General features: G+C 45.5%; 1 protein-coding gene across 2 annotated transcripts in view; it reads left to right on the top strand.

Moving 5' to 3' along the window:
* Positions 1-21,661, top strand: part of flt4 (fms related receptor tyrosine kinase 4) — a 262,662-nt gene that overhangs the window by 73,924 nt on the left and 167,077 nt on the right. For both annotated transcript variants that reach the window (XM_068044014.1, XM_068044013.1), the window contains one exon: positions 19,870-19,966. In XM_068044014.1, the coding sequence (XP_067900115.1) occupies positions 19,870-19,966 (97 nt within the window). The remainder of the gene's footprint in view (positions 1-19,869; positions 19,967-21,661) is intronic.

Consider the following 21,661-nt stretch of genomic DNA (forward strand, 5'->3'; position numbering starts at 1 on the left):
GAAGGGCCTGTTTCAGTGCTGTATCTCTAACTAACTAACTACACTGGCTGTAACCTCAATATCACTTACAGCTCTGAGAGGTAACTGAGGGTAGCCAGAATCTGAGAGGTTCTCAGACATGATATCTGGAATCTCAGAGGGGGGATTTTCAGCTTTTTGGCAGGTGATGGACTGAATTTCTGAGGCTGTCCACATAGTCAGAGAATTGGTTTCTGTTTACTGACACTGTTTAAACACGGGTGAGGTCCCGGAGGACTGGAGAATTGCTAATGTTGTCCCCTTGTTTAAGAAGGGTAGCAGGGATAATCCAGGTAATTATAGACCGGTGAACCTGACGTCAGTGGTAGGGAAGCTGCTGGAGAAGATACTGAGGGATAAGATCTATTCCCATTTGGAAGAAAATGGGCTTATCAGTGATAGGCAACATGATTTTGTGCAGGGAAGGTCATGTCTTACCAACTTAATAGAATTCTTTGAGGAAGTGACAAAGTTGATTGATGAGGGAAGGGCTGTTGATGTCATATACATGGACTTCAGTAAGGCGTTTGATAAGGTTCCCCATGGCAGGCTGATGGAGAAAGTGAAGGCGCTTGGGGTCCAAGGTGTACTAGCTAGATGGATAAAGAACTGGCTGGGCAACAGGAGACAGAGAGTAGCAGTAGAAGGGAGTTTCTCAAAATGGAGACGTGTGACCAGTGGTGTTCCACAGGGATCCGTGCTGGGACCACTGTTGTTTGTGATATACATTAATGATTTGGAGGAAAGTATAGGTGGACTGATTAGCAAGTTTGCAGACGACACTAAGATTGGTGGAGTAGCAGATAGTGAAGGGGACTGTCAGAGAATACAGCAGAATATAGATAGATTGGAGAGTTGGGCAGAGAAATGGCAGATGGAGTTCAATCAGGGAAAATGCGAGGTGATGCATTTTGGAAGATCCAATTCAAGAGTGAACTATACAGTAAATGGAAAAGTCCTGGGGAAAATTGATGTCCAGAGAGATTTGGGTGTTCAGGTCCACTGTTCCCTGAAGGTGGCAACGCAGGTAAATAGAGTGGTCAAGAAGGCATACGGCATGCTTTCCTCATCGGACGGGGTATTGAGTACAAGAGTTGGCAGGTCATGTTACAGTTGTATAGGACTTTGGTTCGGCCACATTTGGAATACTGCGTACAGTTCTGGTCGCCACATTATCAAAAGGATGTGGATGCTTTGGAGAGGGTGCAGAGGAGGTTCACCAGGATGTTGCCTGGTATGGAGGGCGCTAGCTATGAAGAGAGGTTGAGTAGATTAGGATTATTTTCATTAGAAAGACGGAGGTTGAGGGGGACCTGATTGAGGTGTACAAAATCATGAGAGGTATAGACAGGGTGGATAGCAAGAGGCTTTTTCCCAGAGTGGGGGATTCAATTACTAGAGGACACGAGTTCAAAGTGAAAGGGGAAAAGTTTAGGGGGGATATGCGTGGAAAGTTCTTTACGCAGAGGGTGGTGGGTGCCTGGAACGCGTTGCCAGCGGAGATGGTAGATGCGGGCATGATGGAGTCTTTTAAGATGTATCTAGACAGATACATGAATGGGCAGGAAGAAAAGAGATACAGAACCTTAGAAAATAGGCGACATGTTTAGAGAGAGGATCTGGATCGGCGCAGGCTTGGAGGGCCGAAGGGCCTGTTCCTGTGCTGTAATTATCTTTGTTCTTTGTTCTTTTCTTTGACTAAGACCCAGGCCAAGACCCAGCAGTCAGAAATGGAGAGTGTGAGCAATTGAGATAAATGACTAGTTAATCCATGGATTTGTCTGTGTCTGTGTGTGTGTGTCTGTCTGTCTGTGTGTCTGCTATGTTGGTTGAGGAAAGATATCGGCCCTACTGCTCTCCAAGTAGCGTTTAGCTGAATCATCAGAGCAGACCTCCATTTAACGTTATCTGAAAGACAGCACCTCCGACAGTGTAGAACTCCCTCAGTAATGCGCTGGGAGTGTCAGCCTGGATTATGCGCTCAGGCCTCTGGTGTGGGATTTGAATTCCTGACTTTATGAATAGCTCTATCCACTGAGCAAAAATGATACAAATGCAACACTAAACTTGTCACAGATCCCAACGCCTGGCAGAATTCCAATGATTTAAAACATCAATTTCAGATCCTTGTTAACTTTTGGAAAGTATGAGTGATTCATTTACTACATTCCTATTTAACTACAGTGTTCATCTCCGTCTCATCAATGGGTTTGGCTGTGGCAATCTCTCTCAGTCTTTAATGCAGAATTCCCAAACTCTTTGGAGAGAAGCTGTTGGTGTGGAAGCCTTTGCTAAGCTGATGTGCCAGTCAGCAAAATAAAACTCTTTTCTTTGTCATTCTTGGCGGTTTGAAGGGTTTTGTGGTGAAGCATCAGACTGCAGGCAACTCTTCATTCCGACTTGGTGCAGTCAGCATTCTCTGCACTGAGTTAATTCAATAGACTTTCATCCTTCCAGGTGAAGAGTTGCAGCTGTTACAGTTCTTGATTTTTCACAAAAAGTAAACATAGCAGTTTCAAGCCACTCACAGAGAGAGAAAGAGTGAGAGAGAGAAACAAGAACACACACTGTTGATTTGCATCTAAAATAATGAAATGTTATGGTATTTCATGGTTTGCTGATTGATTTTATTTCTAATGGCAATAAAAGGACTTGTATTTAGATAGCACAATCTCAGGAATGCCCAAAGCGTTTTACAGCCAATGAATTATGGTTTGAAATGGAGTCACTGTTGTGATGTAGGGTAATGTGACAGCCAGTTTATGCACAGCAAGCTCCCACAAACGTCAATGTGATGTTTGGCCAGACCATTTTTTTTTGTGATGCTGGCTGAAGGATAAATATTATCCCAGGACTAACCAGCTCGTCTTTGAAATAGCAGCCATGTGATCTTTTACATTCACCTGAGAGTGCAGGCGGTGCCTCAGTTTAATATCTCGTCTGAAATATGGCACCTCTGACAGTGCAGCACCCCCTCAGTACTGCATTGGGAGTGTCAGCCTGGATTATGTGCTCAAGTCTCTGGAGTAAGACTTGAATCAATGACTACCTGATTCAGGTAAGATTGCTACTTACTGAGACAAGACAGAGACTTTCCCATAAACATCAAATGATTCTGATTAAACGTCCCAGGAAAACATCCTCCCCATACAGCGACAGAAAGGACGTTTGAGGACACGTCTACGGAGGTAGTATGGGCTGAGGTTAGAAACAGGAGAGGTGAGGTCACCCTGTTGGGAGTCTTTTATAGACCTCCAAATAGTTCCAGAGATGTAGAGGAAAGGATAGCGAAGATGATTCTCGACAGGGGCGAGAGTAACAGGGTAGTTGTTATGGGGGACTTTAACTTTCCAAATATCGACTGGAAATACTATAGTTCGAGTACTTTAGATGAGTCAGTTTTTGTCCAGTGTGTGCAGGAGGGTTTTCTGACACAGTATGTAGGCAGGCCAACCAGGGGCGATGCCACATTGGATTTGGTACTGGGTAATGAACCCGGCCAGGTGTTAGATTTAGATGTAGGTGAGCACTTTGGTGATAGTGATCACAATTCGGTTAGGTTTACCTTAGCGATGGGCAGGGACAGGTATATACCGCAGGGCAAAAATTATAGCTGGGGGAAAGGAAATTATGATGTGATTAGGCAAGATTTAGGATGCGTAGGATGGGGAAGGAAACTGCAGGGGATGGGAACAATCGAAATGTGGAGCTTATTCAAGGAGCAGCTACTGCGTGTCCTTGATAAGTATGTACCTGTGAGGCAGGGAGGAAGTTGTCGAACGAGGGAGCCGTGGTTTACTAAAGAAGTTGAAGCGCTTGTCAAGAGGAAGAAGAAGGCTTATGCTAGGATGAGATGTGAAGGCTCAGTTAGGGCGCTTGAGAGTTACAAGCTAGCCAGGAAGGATCTAAAGGGAGAGCTAAGACGAGCAAGGAGAGGACACGAGAAGTCATTGGCGGATAGGATCAGGGAAAACCCTAAGGCTTTCTATAGGTATATCAGGAATAAAAGAATGACTAGAGTTAGATTAGGGCCAATCAAGGATAGTAGTGGGAAGTTGTGTGTGGAATCAGAGGAGGTAGGGGAAGTGTTAAATGAATATTTTGCGTCAGTATTTACAGTAGAGAAAGAAAATGTTGTTGAGAATACTAAGATTCAGGCTACTAGGCTAGATGGGATTGAGGTTCACAAGGAGGAGGTGTTAGCAATTTTGGAAAGTGTGAAAATAGATAAGTCCCCTGGGCCAGATGGGATTTATCCTAGGATTCTCTGGGAAGCCAGGGAGGAGATTGCAGAGCCTTTGTTCTTGATCTTTATGTCGTCATTGTCGACAGGAATAGTGCCGGAAGACTGGAGGATAGCAAATGTTGTCCCCTTGTTCAAGAAGGGGAGTAGAGACAGCCCTGGTAATTATAGACCTGTGAGCCTTACTTCGGTTGTGGGTAAAATGTTGGAAAAGGTTATAAGAGACAGGATTTATAATCATCTTGAAAAGAATAAGTTCATTAGCGATAGTCAGCACGGTTTTGTGACGGGTAGGTCGTGCCTCACAAACCTTATTGAGTTTTTCGAGAAGGTGACTAAACAGGTGGATGAGGGTAAAGCAGTGGATGTGGTGTATATGGATTTCAGTAAGGCGTTTGATAAGGTTCCCCATGGTAGGCTATTGCAGAAAATACGGAGGTATGGGGTTGAAGGTGATTTAGAGCTTTGGATCAGAAATTGGCTAGCTGAAAGAAGACAGAGGGTGGTGGTTGATGGCAAATGTTCATCCTGGAGTTTAGTTACTAGTGGTGTACCGCAAGGATCTGTTTTGGGGCCACTGCTGTTTGTCATTTTTATAAATGACCTGGAAGAGGGTGTAGAAAGGTGGGTTAGTAAATTTGCGGATGACGCTAAGGTCGGTGGAGTTGTGGATAGTGCCGAAGGATGTTGTAGGGTACAGAGGGACATAGATAGGCTGCAGAGCTGGGCTGAGAGATGGCAAATGGAGTTTAATGCGGAAAAGTGTGAGGTGATTCACTTTGGAAGGAGTAACAGGAATGCAGAGTACTGGGCTAATGGGAAGATTCTTGGTAGTGTAGATGAACAGAGAGATCTTGGTGTCCAGGTGCATAAATCCCTGAAGGTTGCTACCCAGGTTAATAGGGCTGTTAAGAAGGCATATGGTGTGTTGGCTTTTATTAGTAGGGGGATCGAGTTTCGGAGCCATGAGTTTATGCTGCAGCTGTACAAAACTCTGGTGAGACCGCACCTGGAGTATTGCGTGCAGTTCTGGTCACCGCATTATAGGAAGGATGTGGAAGCTTTGGAAAGGGTGCAGAGGAGATTTACTAGGATGTTGCCTGGTATGGAGGGAAGGTCTTACGAGGAAAGGCTGAGGGACTTGAGGTTGTTTTCGTTGGAGAGAAGGAGGAGGAGAGGTGACTTAATAGAGACATATAAGATAATCAGAGGGTTAGATAGGGTGGATAGTGAGAGTCTTTTTCCTCGGATGGTGATGGCAAACACGAGGGGACATAGCTTTAAGTTGAGGGGTGATAGATATAGGACAGATGTCAGAGGTAGTTTCTTTACTCAGAGAGTAGTAGGGGCGTGGAACGCCCTGCCTGCAACAGTAGTAGACTCGCCAACTTTAAGGGCATTTAAGTGGTCATTGGATAGACATATGGATGAAAATGGAATAGTGTCGGTCAGATGGTTTCACAGGTCGGCGCAACATCGAGGGCCGAAGGGCCTGTACTGCGCTGTAATGTTCTAATTCTAATTCTAATTTTATTCACAACACTATTGGAAATAAAGTATTGGATAGTGAAACCTCTTCGCATTCAGAACCACCTTTAACCCTACAAATAACTGGAAAGACCCCATTAACCATTGAGATTGTAAGGCCAAAGTTAAAGGTGCCATAGGGTGGGGAATTTGGAGTTTAGCGGGAACAAGGCAGGAGAACCAACAACAGCTGTGTTGACAAAATATAGAGAGGGAGGAAAGGTGACGATACTGAAGGAGTTTGGAAGTTAAAGAATAAAGGATCCTCTATACTGTCATCACTCACCCTTAATGCCAAATTTATGAAGCTTCTGTAAGGCAGATGGAAGCTTTAACAGTGCAAGGACTGCTGGCTCAAGATCACTCACTTGTTTTAAATTCTCAGTCTAGTTTGTGATGTTGGCTTATCTCTGACTGTGTAATTAGACCAACAGGATCTGTGCAGTCTTTTCCCCCATTAAATTCAAGCTATTTGGTATGTTTTGCCAAGTTGGGAACTGTTCCACCGATTTGCCTTGCCATCAGGAGCCTGGTTTGATGTTTCATGCTGTGACTTCCTCACTGAAGAGTAGACTTTCCTTGTGCTCTCCTGTAAGACATGTTGCCCATCCCCAGCACATCACAGACAATCGAAGGCCACGTGCCCTCGATTCCCTGATATTGGAATATTGAATGGTGAGATAATTTCCTCCTGCATGAACAGAGAGAGAGACTGGGAAAATTTCCCCCAAAACATTGACTCCTTGCTAATGGTTTCGTTTATGGGACCACTAGATCCAATAGTCCTCACAGACCTTTGCGTTTGAAGACATTACACCACATTGCAGGAAGGACATAGTTGCTCTGGAGAGAGGACAGAGGAGATTTACAAGAATGTTGCCAAGGCTTGAAAATTGCAGCTGTGAGGAAAGATTGGATAGGCTAGGGTTGTTTTCCTTAGAACAAAGGAGGCTGAGGGATGACTTAATTGAGGAGTACAAATTTATGAGGGGCTTAGATAGAGTAGACAGGAAGGACCTGTTTCCCCAAGCGGAGAGGCCAATTACCAGAGGGCACAGATTTAAGATGATTGGTTGAAGGATTAGAGGGGACATGCGGGGTGGTAGGTGTCTGCAATTCACTGCCCGGATCAGTGGTGGAGGCAGAAATCCTCAACTCATTTAAAAGGTACCTGGACCTGCCACCTGAAGTGCTGTAATCTGCAAGGCTATGGACCAAGTGCTGGAAGGTGGGATTGGATTGGGCGACTAGTTTTTTCAGCCGGTGCAAACACAATGGACTGAATGGCTTCTTTCTGTGCCATAACTTTTCTATGGTTCTATGGTTCTAAGACCAGACTTGCAGCTGAACCCAGCAGGGTCTCCTCGTCCCCCGATGCTGCATTTTGCTGCAACACTCGCAATTCTCCCATCAAATAATTCTTCATTAATGTCACAATAGTGTTTGCCACCCAGCTGTTCAAAGATTCCACACATTTAATGTTTCTATTTTTCACATAAAGGACTATGTTGCACATAACTTTGAGTTATGTGCCTGTGGATAGATTTGGAGTTTATTGCCTTGGATTTTTTTAAAAATGTTTTATACAATCTCTTACAAAGCAATGAAATAGTATAAACACGGCACTGGGATTCAATTATAGAGGGATTGAATTGAACAGCAGAGACGTTTATGTTACACTTGTACAGAACCTTGGTTAGACCACATGTGGAATATTGTGCACAGTTCTGGGGCATGATTTCCCCCACAGGGTTCTGAACCCTGCTATCAGGTTCAAAAGTGAGTGTCATGCTAGGCCCCCACCTGCCAAGAATGAGATATATTAATTTTGTCATGAACATTGATTTTTAAACTGTTACTGGAGTGAAGAAAGGACTTGCTTTAAAAAAAAAAGTTGCCAGATCTTGGCTGGAAAGACATTTGCATATTAACAGACGGTGCTTGGAAAGGACGAAAGACCATTCCTTGACACATTCAATCCATAATGGACTTTTGATCACAAGATGTTGAAGGTGGAGGAGCTCACATTCCAGGTTGACTGCTAAGATGGCCGAATACACAAACTGACATGGTCAAACCAGCTAGTCACATGACTAACCTGCTGGGCAACCCGAGTTTTTTAATTTGTACTAACCATTTGGGCAGAAAGCAGAATTCTCCTGGACTGAGAAGATCTCTCCTGGATAGCTCGCCACAGCCTCTCCTGTCTGCCTACTCCCATCCCTTTCTCACGGAACTCCAAATCCATTGAAGACACATGAACACCAAGAGAGAAAAGGCTGCTACAACGAACAAGGGTTAAGAAGAATACTGGGCCCCAATGAAAATCAAGATCTACCTACAATAAAGGACACTACAGTGAGCTCGAAGAACCGTAACACAAAAAACCTCCTCAGATATTGCCTCAAACTTTTCCACTTTATTTCTTCTGTTTTCGTTCTGTCTCTATCTGCATATGTGTATCGCGTGTGCATGCTAGCGTGGGCACATCGTGTATCCGTAGGCGTTAACCAAATTAGAGTTTAAGTTTAATAAAACTTCACTTTTCTTCTTTAAACCTGAGAAAACCTGTAGTGCTGGTTTCTTTGCCTTATAATTGGAAAGCGGTGAAAAAGGATTCACAAAAGGGGAGCTCAAAATACCGTGTGTTTAAAATTAAACTCTGTTACGTTAAGACCAAATGAAGGCTGAGAAGGACCCCAAGACACCTTTCTCACCTGGTCATAACTAGGGGCCAGAAGCCCGGACTCGATGGGAAACAGTCACCCAATGTGATTTTCCCTGGAGCGGTCAATTAATGGCCAAAGAAAGGGCTTGCTGTCTAATTAAGGTCATTGGGCAGGTTATCAAAGCTGGAGGGCCAATCAAAGGTCTTGCACTTAAAAGCAGCAGCAGCAGTCTACGATGATGGGTAAGTGAGGAAGAGAGTGCCCCAAAATGAAGGCAGCCTTTCATCAACATTTTTAAAGTTTAAATTTAAAATAGCCTTTGTAGTCAGGCCAACACTGTGGGGGATGCGGGGGTGGAGCAGGGGGGTTGGGGGTGGGGGGAGACTCCACATGGTGGCCTGCTGCTGCAGCTGAAGCCAGGCAAGCAGGCGAGGGGCGGTGTTGGGCAGGGGGCGCCTTTAAGCCGGCCCGGAGCACTGGTCCCTCGGTCTGCTGCTGGGAGGCCGTCTCCAGGCAGCTAAACTGTCCCCTGCCATCTGCGGGGATCTGGAGGCTAATGGAAAATACCAGTTGAGCTCCTTCAAAAGGCCTTCAATTACTTCAATCGGGTTACTCGCCGCGCCCCTCCCAACCCCCACATCCCACCTCTGGGAAAATGGCCCAGGTGCAGGATGGAGCTGGGAAATCGGCACGCCTGCCAGCGGTGCTATTTATAGCGCCCGCTCGCCTTTGTTCCTGGCCCCAGTGGGAGCACAAAATCCAGCCCCTGGTCTCTATTATAGAAAGGATACAGAGGCATCGGAGATGGTGCAAAAAATATTAACAGAGATGATAGCAGAACTGAGAGGTTATAACTATCAGGAAAGGATAAACCGTCTTGGGCTTATTTCTCCAGAAAAGAAGGATGACATGATAGAGGCCTTTCAAATTATAAAAGGGTTTGATAGATGCTGAGAAGATGTTTCCACTTGTGGGGGAAACCAAAACTAGGAGCTATAAATATAAGCTAGTTACTAATAAATCCAATAGGGAATTCAAGAGAAACATTTTTGGGTATAGAGTGGTGAGAACATGGAACGTGCTACCAGTGAGTAGTTGAGGCGAAGTTTTATTAGAAGGGAAAGCGAGATAAATATATAAATAAAGAGATAAATACATGAGGGAGAAAGGAATAGAAGGATATGTTAATAGGGTTAGATGAAGAAGGGTGCGAGGAGGCTCGTGTGTAGCATAACACCAGCATGGATGAGTTGGGCCGAATGGCCTGTTTCTGTGCTGTAGATTCTAGGTAATTCAATGTAACCTGTTCTGTATTTGTATGTGTTCCTTTTGCATTTCCATTCACACTTTGGCTTCAAAAGTGGTGCAGCTGTCCTGGTCGATTTGCTTCCCTCCTCTCCCGAAGGCTTGTCTCGTATTCAAGTATGTTTCCCATGATGCCTAATTGTCCGATCTTTATCTGTGATCTTGAGCAGTGAGTGTCAGTGGATCGATAACAGGAATTGCTTGATTTCTCCATTCCCTTGTCCAGGGGAACTGCAGTGAACCTTGACTCAGTTGTTTGCATTCCCGCCTATGAGTTGCTGGTTTGTGGGTCCGAGCCCCCAATCCAGACATCCCTTCGAGCAGAGGCAGGAGTTCCGGACTAATATCCAGAGGGATTCTCCTATCAGATGGGAGTGGATTGGCTTCTCCCTCCTCAGCCACAAGCAGCCGGCTCTGCTGTATGGGAGTTATGAGTCAGACTAATGACCTGTCCTCATGAAAATGGCAGCCCATTTTGCTGGATGTAGATGCAATGGGTGCAATAAGTTGCCTTGTGTACTGCCAGGCCTGGAAAAGAAGAGAGAGGAACATGAAAAGAAAGACTTGCATTTCTATAGCACCTTTCACAATAACAGGAGGTCCAACAGCACTTTACATCCCAGTGAAGTACTTTTGAAGTGTAGTCCTTGTAATAATATAGAAAATGCAGCAGCCAATTTGCACAATTTGCTCCCACACAGCAATGTGTTAATGACCAGAAAATTTTAATTTTAGTTGGTATCAGTTTTTTTTTACTCATTCATGGGATGTGGGCGTCGCTGACTAGGCCAGCATTTATTGCCCATCCCTAATTGCCCTTGAGAAGGTGGTGGTGAGCGGCTTCTTGAACCGCTGCAGTCCATGTGGGGTAGGTACACCCACAGTGCTGTTAGGAAGGGAGTTCCAGGATTTTGACCCAGCGACAGTGAAGGAACGGCGATATAGTTCCAAGTCAGGATGGTGTGTGACTTGGAAGGGAACTTGCAGGTGGTGATGTTCCCATGCATCTGCTGCTCTTGTCCTTCAAGGTGGTAGAGATCGCTGATTTGGAAGGTGCAGTCTAAGGAGCCTTGGTGCAATGATGCAGTGCATCTTGTAGATGGTACACACTGCTGCCACTGTGCATCGGTGGTGGAGGGAGTGAATGTTTGTGGATGGTGTGCCAATCAAGCGGGCTGCTTTGTTCAGTGTAACTATATCGCCGTTCCTTCACTGTCGCTGGGTCAAAATCCTGGAACTCCCTTCCTAACAGCACTGTGGGTGTACCTACCCCACATGTACTGCAGCGGTTCAAAAGGCAGCTCACCACCACCTTCTCAAGGGCAATTAGGGATGGGTAATAAATGCTGGCCTGGCCAGCGTCGTCCACATCCCATGAATGAATTTTAAAAAAAAGTTGAGGGACAAATATTAGCCCCAGACACCGGGAGAATTTCCCTGCTTTTCTTCGAATAGTGTTGCTATTTTGTTTCTCTCTTAATATAAGATGGTTGATCAGATCTTCCTGTAGGTGAGAAATGCTGTAGAAATGCCAGTTTTATTATTCCTTTTGTGTTCATTTTTATTTGTGTTTTAAAAGGTGAGAGACTAGTTAATGTTGGTTAGAAGTCCTTGTTCAGAAAGTTAACATGTAGGTATAGCAAACAATTAGGAAGAGAAGTGGTATGTTGACTGGATAGCTCCATGGAGAGCTGGCATGGACTTAATGGGCCAAACGGCCTCCTCCTGTACCATAAATAAATGACTCTATGTTCGCCTTTATTGCAAGGGGGTTGGAGCACAAGAGTAAGGGAGTTTTGCTGCAATGATACAGGGCTTTGGTTAGACCACACTTGGAGTACTGTGTACAGTTTTGGTCTCCTTATCTAAGGAAGGAAATACTTGCCTTAGAGGAGGGTGCAACAAATGTTCAGTAGCTTGATTCCTGGGATGAGACGGCTGTTCTATGAGGAGAGATTGAACCTATTTATATATTTTTTAAAAAATCATTCATGGGCATTGGCATCACTGATAAGGCCAGCATTTATTCGCATCCCTAATTGTCCTTAACTAAGTGGTTTGCTCGGTCATTTCAGAGGGAAATTAAGTCAACCGCATTTTTCAGTCTGGAGTCACATCTAGGCCAGACTGGGTAAGGATGGCAGATTTCCTTCCTGAAGGATATTAGTGAACCAGACAGGTTTTGTACAATAACCCAGTAGTTTCACAGTCACCATTACCAACACTTTTTATTCCCAGTTTATTTAACTGAACAAAGAACAAAGAACAGTACAGTACAGGAACAGGCCATTCGGCCCTCCAAGCCTGCGCCGATCTTGATGCCTGCCTAAACTAAAACCTTCTGTACTTCCGGGGACCGTATCCCTCTATTCCCATCCTATTCATGTATTTTCAAGATGCCTCTTAAACGTCATTATCGTACCTGCTTCCACCACCTCCCCTGGCAGCAAGTTCCAGGCACTCACCACCCTCTGTGTAAAGAACTTGCCTCGCACATCCCCTCTAAACTTTGCCCCTCTCACCTTAAACCTATGTCCCCTAGTAACTGACTCTTCCACCCTGGGAAAAAGCTTCTGACTATCCACTCTGTCCATGCCGCTCATAACTTTGTAAACCTCTATCATGTCGCCCCTCCACCTCCGTCGTTCCAGTGAAAACAATCCGAGTTTATCCAACATCTCCTCATAGCTAATGCCCTCCAGACCAGGCAACATCCTGGTAAACCTCCTCTGTACCCTCTCCAAAGCCTCCATGTCCTTCTGGTAGTCTGGTGACCAGAATTGCACGCAATATTCTAAGTGTGGCCTAACTAAAGTTCTGTACAGCTGCAGCATGACTTGCCAATTTTTATACTCTATGCCCAGACCGATGAAGGCAAGCATGCTGTATGCCTTCTTGACTACCTTATCCACCTGCGTTGCCACTTTCAGTGACCTGTGGACCTGTACGCCCAGATCTCTCTGCCTGTCAATACTCCAAAGGGTTCTGCCATTTACTGTATACTTCCCACCTGCATTAGACCTTCCAAAATGCATTACCTCACATTTGTCCGGAATAAACTCCATCTGCCATTTCTCCGCCCAAGTCTCCAACCGATCTATATCCTGCTGTATCCTCTGACAATCCTCATCACTATCCGCAACTCCACCAACCTTTGTGTCGTCCGCAAACGTTCTAATCAGACCACCTACATTTTCCTCCAAATCATTTATATATACTACAAAGAGCAAAGGTCCCAGCACTGATCCCTGCAGAACACCATTGACTTTCAATTCCCCAGCTACCATGGTGAGATGTGAACTGAGGTCTTCTAATCATTAGTTCAGGCCTCTGGAGATCAGTAGATTTTTGAGCACTAAGGGAACTAAGGGATATGTGGGGTTGGGCGGGAAATTTGAGTTGATGAAGGCATTCATGGGGCAAAGGCGGGTAAGTGGAGTTTGGTCACAGATCAGCCATGATCTTATTGAATGTCGGAACTGGCTTGAAGGGCTAAATGGCCTCCTCCTGTTCCTACGTTCAGCCATATTCTTGTTGAATGGTATAGCCGGTTTGAGGGATCGTATGGTCTACTCCTGCTCCTACGTCTCAAGTTATGTTCTTACATTGAACCCTAAAACAAGATCAAAGTAGGTCGCTTGCAGCTGGGTCAACTATGGTGGCCCTCCCAGATCCCTCCCCCTCTCCCTCTCCCCCACCCTCCCACAGCCTATCAGCATCTGAGCACTCGATGCTATTTGAGCCTGGCACCAAAGGACTGGCAATGTCCAAGGTGAGTCGATGGCTTCAGGAGGGAAGGTGAGAGAAACCAGAGAGAATAAGAAGGCAGCCTCAGAGAGTGCCGAACCCAAGAGGCCTCCCATTTGGTCATGACAAACTGCAGTCAAGCCTGTGCAAAAACACTTTGCGACTTGGGCTTTGGATAACAGGACTGTTTGTTTGGACTCAATTGCCCTCGAGTCTGCAGGAATTGAACACTAATCTCCTGGACACTGCTGTGAGAAACACCCAGGAGAAAATTCTCTGAGCCATCAAATAAAAACAGTTTTAAAAACAAATTTCTTTGAACATTTTCATGTATTATTTATAGAAATACAGGAGAGGGTGGTCAAAGTTTGGAACTCTTGCACAAACAGCAGTTGATTTTGGGTCAATTTATTAATGTTATCTCTGAGGGTCAGATTTTTGTTAACCAAAGGTATTGAGGGGCATCGGACAAAGGCAGGTATATGGAGTTAGGTTGCAGATCTCATTGAATGCTGGAACAGGCTTGAGGGGCTGAATGGCCTCCTCCTGTTCCCAGGTTCCTGTAAAAAGGGCTATTTCATCAGCAGTCCAGATTGATCCAATTGGTTAACCAATCATTGATTTCCTTTCAATTGGCCCTGGGAAGGCAATGCGTCTGGAGGACGGACTAATTGGGGGGGGGGGTAGTTCGAAGCAGTAGTTCATGTGATGAAAACTCCAGGAATGCACCCAACCAGAGTTGGCATCCGCTATCCTCTACACAGGAATCTGTCATTGGGAATAATGGGGTAGAAATGGTCACTGAGGTAGATCAGCAAGGCGAAAAATATGGCCACAGACTTCGTGAAACCAACTGTTGTTGAGTCCTGTTGATCTGGGATTAGTCCGAGCCTATTAAACTTAGGCCCAATGCACTAAAAACACACTAATTCAATAGTGTTGAGAAATCGAAAGCTAAACATTTTAACCAGTTGGGCTTAGATTTAGCAAATAAATGGTCCCTTTTTAATGAACAGAAAGAAATATGAGTTGACTTGGCCAAGCAGTGACAGTTCGATTCTATTGACTTTTAACCCAAAATCACATTTCCCGCTCCACCTTCACTTCTTGATATCAGGGTGAAGAATTCAGCTCAAAATAAACATTTCCTTCTGAAAAGGGATGACTTTCTCCTGCTACACACTGTCATTATTGTTGTTGGACTCACACAAGTGTCAGTTCCAGGATACAGATTCATATGGAATTGGAGCATGGCACAGCACAGAAGAAGGCCATTCAGTCCATCATACCTGTGCTGGCTCTTTGAAAAACCTGTCCAATCAGTCCCACTCCCCCCCTGCTCTTTCCCCATAGGCCTGCAATTTTTTTCCTTTTCAAGTATTTATCCAATTCCCTTTTGGAAATTGTTGTTGAACCTGCTTCCAGCACCAATCCTGGTTGTGCATTCCATATCATAACAATTTGATGTATTTAGAAAGAAAATCTCCATTATCCCCTCAGTTTTTTTTTGTCAATTTACCTTATCTCTGTGTTCTTTGGTTATCAACCCTCTGCTGCTGGAAGCAGTTTCTCCCTATCTACTCTATCAAATATCTTCAAGGTTTTGAAAACCTCTGTAAATCTCTTCTTAACCTTCTCTGCTGTAAAGAGAACAATCCCAGCTGCTCCAGTCTCTCACTTAACTGAAGTCCCTCGTCCCTGGTACTGTTTTTGTAAGTCTCCTGTGTACCCTCTCTGAGGTTTTCCATGCTTCGTGAGGTGCGTTGTCCAGAATTGAACACCGTAATCCAGCTGAGGCCTAACCTGTGTTTTATAAATGGTCTATTCACAAAAAAACAGGGACCGCGTGTAAATACTGATACATTCTCGACGACCCTCTTGTAAATACTGACACAATCCCTGAGACCTCCTATACCTATTGGCACACTCATAGTGACCCCCTGTAAATACTGACACACTCCAGGAACCCCCTGTAAATAATAACACATTCTCGATGACTACCTGTAAATACAGACACTGACTGTCACTGCGGTACGGGTTCCACGGACACTGACTCTCACTGGGGTACGGGTTCCACGGACACTGACTCTCACTGGGGTACGTGTTCCACGGACACTGACTGTCACTGGGGTATGTGTTCCACGGACACTGACTCTCACTGGGGTACGTGTTCCATGGACACTGACTCTCACTGGGGTACGTGTTCCACGGACACTGACTCTCACTGGGGTACGTGTTCCACGGACACTGACTCTCACTGGGGTATGTGTTCCACGGACACTGACTCTCACTGGGGTACGGGTTCCACGGACACTGGCTCTCACTGGGGTATGTGTTCCACGGACACTGACTCTCACTGGGGTACGGGTTCCATAGCCACTGACTCTCACTGGGGTCCAGGTTCCACAGACACTGACTCTGACTGGGGTATGGATTCCACAGACACAGATTCTCACTGGGGTATGTGTTCCACAGACACTGACTCTCACTGGGGTACATGTTCCACGGACACTGACTCTCAGTGGGGTACGGGTTCCATAGCCACTGACTCTCACTGGGGTCCAGGTTCCACAGACACTGACTCTGACTGGGGTATGGATTCCACAGACACAGATTCTCACTGGGGTATGTGTTCCACAGACACTGACTCTCACTGGGGTACATGTTCCACGGACACTGACTCTCAGTGGGGTACGGGTTCCACGAACCCTGACTCTCTATGGGGTACGGGTTCCACGAACAGTGACTCTCTATGGGGTCCGGGTTCCACGAACCCTGACTCTCTATGGGGTCCGGGTTCCACGAACCCTGACTCTCTATGGGGTACGGGTTCCACGAACACTGACTCTCTATGGGGTCTGGGTTCCACGAACCCTGACTCTCTATGGGGTCCGGGTTCCACGAACACTGACTCTGTATAGGGTCTGGGTTCCACAGGCACTCTCTCTCTGACTGAGGCTATCTGGGTGAGTTTTGAACCCTTTACCCTCTGGCTCAGAAGCAGGAATTCTGTCACTATTCCAAAAACACACTCTGCAAACATTCATAACCAATATTTGTATAAAGAGTGGTGAGAATGTGGAACTCGCCATCACAAGAATGGTTCAGGTGAATAGCATAAATTCATTTAACGAGAAATTACATAAACACATGAGAGAGAAAGGAATAGAAGGATCGGACGATGGGGTGAGATGAAGAGGGAGGATGATTGTGTGAAGCATAAACGTCAACATGGATCAGTTGGGCCAATGTTGGTGCTATAAGTTGTGTGTAGTTCATTTTTTAGATGGTGTCGGGGTCACTGACACTCACAAATCAATCAGGAACCGAATGTGTTTGAGAGCTTCTTGTTGTGTACTGATGTTACGCTGAGGTGCACACAATGTCCTGTGTGTGCTGTCTGGCTGCTCTGGGCTGGCCTGACGGAGTTGGATATTTTGGCATTCAAGAGTCTGTAAACATGCAGGAAAACAAGAACCCCACCCACCTTGTGTGAATTTTCAAACATCATCTCCAGTATCCTGTTTTTTAATTTTCGAGGGTGTGTGGGTTATTCAACAAGCACTAAAGTAAAACAGAGCTGGTGATTTCTGCACCTTTCCTGTGAGTGAAGGAAAAGTTTACATTTCTATAGCGCCTTTCACAACCACAGGAACTCATAAAGTACTTTACAGCCAATGAAGTACTTTTTAAAGTGTAATCTCTGATGTAACGTAGGAAACGCGGCAACCAGTTTGCGTGCAGCAAACTCCCACGAGCAGCAATGTGATAATCACCAGATAATCAGCTTTTCGTGACGTTGTTTGAGGTATGAAATATTGGCCAAGGACATTTCCTCTTTGAGGGATCTTTTACATCTACCTGAGAGAACAGATAGGGCCTCATCCGAAAGACAACACGTCCAACAATGCAGCACTCCCTCAGTGCTGCCACTCTGACATTGCAGTGCTCCATCAGAACTGCCGCTCCCACAGTGTAAATCTCACTCAATACTGCCCTTCCAACGATGCAACACTCACTCAATACTGCCCCTCCAACAGTGCAGCACCCCCTCAGTATTGCTGCTCCCACAGTGTAGCGCTTCCTCAGTACTGCCCCTCCCTTAGTACTGCCCCTCCAGCAGTGCAGCACTCCCTTAGTACTGCCCCTCCCTTAGTACTGCCCCTCCAGCAGTGCAGCACTCCCTCAGTTCTAGCACAGGGAGTATTGGCTCTGACCAGCATGATGGAACACTCTGGGTTCGTGTGTGAAGAATGGCCAGTTGGGTAATGTGCTGAGAGGCCAATGAGAGACCCTTGGAAGAGTCAACGAGGGGAGAGGACAAAAGCCAAGAGTTTTTCTTCTCTAAAATAAGCTGTTGCGTTGACTCAGAGACATGAACCTATGGACTCGCTGGACCAAACAGTTTAATGTAGACCCATTTTAAACATCTGGCATTTCTTACACCCACACATGGCATTTAAATAGAAATGGGGAGCAGGGGAAGTGTTTAACAGGATTGTGGTCATTATCTGGGAACAATTACTGGACCAGCTGCCTTTGGCACTGTTGATGGATATTTGTGAAAAGGCTTTCTTGTTGGGAGGAAAATTTATTTCTTGTTTGTTTGCCAGTGTGAATGTGAAGCAACTGAAGCTATAAAAATTAATCTTACTTTTTGAAGACTGGTGATTGGAAAGGTTCTGATTTGCAGCACAGACTATCAGACTCTGTAGCAAGGTCTGTGTCATTAGATTCTCCAAAAGCCACAGGGTTCAGTATGTGATTGTCAGAACCTGTAGGAATAGCCAATAGATCCACCCAGTTCATCCTGTTTCACAGATCAGTCCCACTAACTCAACAACTCTCCATAGCCACTCATCCCATCTGCTCAATTTCTCTAAACAGATTTCCCCGTCTCCAACATAGGAACAGGAGGAGGCCATTCAGCCCCTTGAGCCTATTCTGCCATTCAATTCGATCATGGTTAATCTGCATTTTAACTCAATTTACCTGCCTTGGTTCAGTAACCTTTAATGCCCTTACCCAACAAAATGTCTATCGACCTCAGGTTGGAAATTTTCAACTGACCTCCAGCCTCAACAGCTTTTTGGGGCAGAGTTTGCCAGGTTTCCACTTTCCTTTGTGTGAAGAAGTGCTGCTCTGCTTTTACCAGCTGATGCGGAACCAGGGGAGCTGAAGTGTTTCTCTCCATTCCGCTCTCGCCCGCACTCCCTATCCCAAGGGCATCTGTTGCTTGATCTTTCCCTCTTCCTCCACACCGTGGCAAGGGGTCGAAAATGCAATTGCTTTAAATAGGCCAACTCCCGAAATGATTGAAATGAGTCTCAAGACCCAATATTGGTCTGGCCTTGGGCCTCCCAGCTGTGGAGTATACTCTGTGCCCACTTTTGGTTATATTACCCATTAACTCACTTCCCCATCCCCCACAGCCCCCAGACACTGCCAGCACACTATGACGTAAGGTTATGTTTCAGGTGTCTATATATTGAGTTCAGTGCACTGGAACAGAGAGCTGCTGAGTGGACCAGAGAGCAATGAGGTGCTTGTGTCGAGCTTCTTTGCAACAGTGTAGAAGGCCAAGGACAGAGAGATTAGAGTCACACTTGTGGCCAGCTCAGAGGTGATTGGCGAAATTGCCACTTAATCTGCATTCGGACTCCCTGCTTTGGAGCAGATTGCAGTGCAAGCATTGAATCTGATCCACTAGCTTGGAGGATGGATCCGTGATGTGCTTTCTCAAGTAAAGTGTGTGTGGAGAGAGGCTGGAGTTGCTTTCTCTCAAGTGAAGAAGGCAAAGGGAGGTTTAATTGAGGTGTTCAAAATTATATAGGATTTTGATAGAGTAAACAAGGAGAAATTGTTTCCATTTGGCAAGGGGGTCAGTAACCAGAGGACACAAATTGAAAATCATTGGAAAAGAACCAGAGGGGAGCTGAGGAGATTTTTGTTTTGCCGCGAGTTGTTGCCATCGGAATGCACTGTCAGGAAGGGCAGTGGGAGCAGATTCAATAATAACTTTCAAAAGGGAATTAGATAAATACTTGGAAAGCAAAATTTGTGGGCTATGGGGAAAGAGCAGGGTGGAGTGGGACTAATTGAATAGCGCTTCCAAAGGGCTGGCACAGGCAGGATGGGGGTAAATGGCCTCCTTCTGTGCTGTAAGATTCTCTGTTTCTGTGTTTGGGACCCAGGATAGTGGTGTGGAAGGAGGTGAATGGACAGGTGTCACTGTGTAGAACTGAATATTGAACTGTTTCGTCAGGCTTGGAGCCTTCAGGAAGGAGTTCTATGGTGCCTTGTGTTCTGAATTGAGTGCCTCCAATGTTTGGAGTGACCGGAATTTCTGACTCTCTGCAGGTCTGGTGTGGGGATTCTCGAATTCAGCGCCCACGCTCAACATCACAGGGACGGAGTACTCGATCAACGCAAGCAACACCCTGACCATCACTTGCAGGTGAGTGCAGCAGCTGGTGGGACTCTTCCCTCAACTGGTCGAGCTGCGATTCCAGATCCCTCCAACCCTGCTGATTTGAACCCAATCCATTCTCCCTTCATCCCTCTCCTACTTTTCAAAGTGGATGTACTATGTTGTTAAAAAATTTAAATTAGATCTTGTGTTGCAAATGGTACGTCAGCCTTTTTTACAAAAGGATTGGAGTATGAGAGTAAGGAAGTCTTACTGCAAATATACAGGGCATTGGTGAGACCACACCTGTGTACTGTGTGCAATTTTGGTCTCCTTACCTAAGGAAGGACATACTTGCCATAGAGGGGTGCAATGAAGATTCACGACTGGTTCCTGGGTTGAGGGGATTGTCCTATGAGGAGAGATTGAGTAGACCAGGTCTATATTCCCTAGAGTTTAGAAGAATGAGAGGTGATCTCATTGAAACATATAAAATTCTGAAGGGGTTTGACAGAGTAGATGCTGAGAAAGTGTTTAGCCTGGCTGAGGAATCTAGAACACAGGGTCACAGTTTTGGAATAACAGGTCAGCCATTTAAGACTGAGATAAGGAGAAGTTTCTTCACTCAAAGTTTGTGAATCTTTGGGATTCTCTACCCCAGAGAACTGTGGATGCTCAGTCATTGAGTATATTTAAAACAGAGGTCAATAGATTTTTGGATACAAAGGGAATCAAAGAATATGGGGATAGTGTAGACAGTTGGAGTGGAGGTCAAGGGTCAGCAATGATCTTATTGAATGGCAGAGCAAGCTTGAAGGGCCAAATGACCTACTCCAGCTCCTATTTCTTCTGCCCTTATGTGAACTCAATTGACTATGAACCTGAGTTAATAGTAGGTGAGCAAAGTACTGCAGATGCTGGAAATCTGAAATAAAAACAGAAAATGCTGGAAATACTCAACAGGTCAGGCAGCATCTGTGGAGAGAGAAACAGAGTTAACATCTCAGGTTAGAAACTGAGTTTTTTTTCCTTAAAGCCCTTTATACATTTGTTTATTAGTTTAAAATATTGGAGATGGAGGAATAAAGGTTGTTTGACTGATACTCGAGCATCATCTCATTGGGGCAACGAAAGACAGAATTTTGGGTTTTGGGGTCAATGAGGGTCACAACCCTACAGTGTGTGGGGTACAGTTACCCAGCAGTAATTTTCCCCGAATTGGCCAATTAGTGAGCAAAGGGCAGGCTCGCCGTCCAATTAAGGACAGTGGGTGGGCTCTCGAAACTGGAGGGCCAATAGGAGGCTATCCAGCATGGATGAAGCAGCAGGCTGCTTTTTCAGGTCAGGGAGGGAGAGACGGTGCTTCCATTTTGAGACAGCCTCTCTCCAACGTTTTAAAATTTAAAATAAAAAGTTGTTTCAGCAACTGGGCTACCATTGTGGAGGGCTTCTCCAAAGAGCGGCCTGCGGCTGCAGCTGAAACCAGGCAGGTGGGGAGGGCCTTAAGGCCTGTCTAGAGCACTGGTCCCTCTGGTCTGCCACCAGGAGGCTGCGTCCAGGCAGCTGCTCTAGTCTCCAACGCCTTGGGGGAACCCAAAGGCCGACTAGAAAATAAGTGGCCATTTAACCTTCTTAATGTTCTACTGTACCTTTTCTGCTTGTTCCTTTGTGATTCTCCTATGTCCTCAACCCCACCATTAGCAGCTGAACCTCCATCATGCATAAATCTCTGCACTCATGAAC

Source organism: Heterodontus francisci, chromosome 12, assembly GCF_036365525.1.
Source record: "Heterodontus francisci isolate sHetFra1 chromosome 12, sHetFra1.hap1, whole genome shotgun sequence".
NCBI classification, from domain to species: Eukaryota; Metazoa; Chordata; class Chondrichthyes; order Heterodontiformes; family Heterodontidae; genus Heterodontus; species Heterodontus francisci.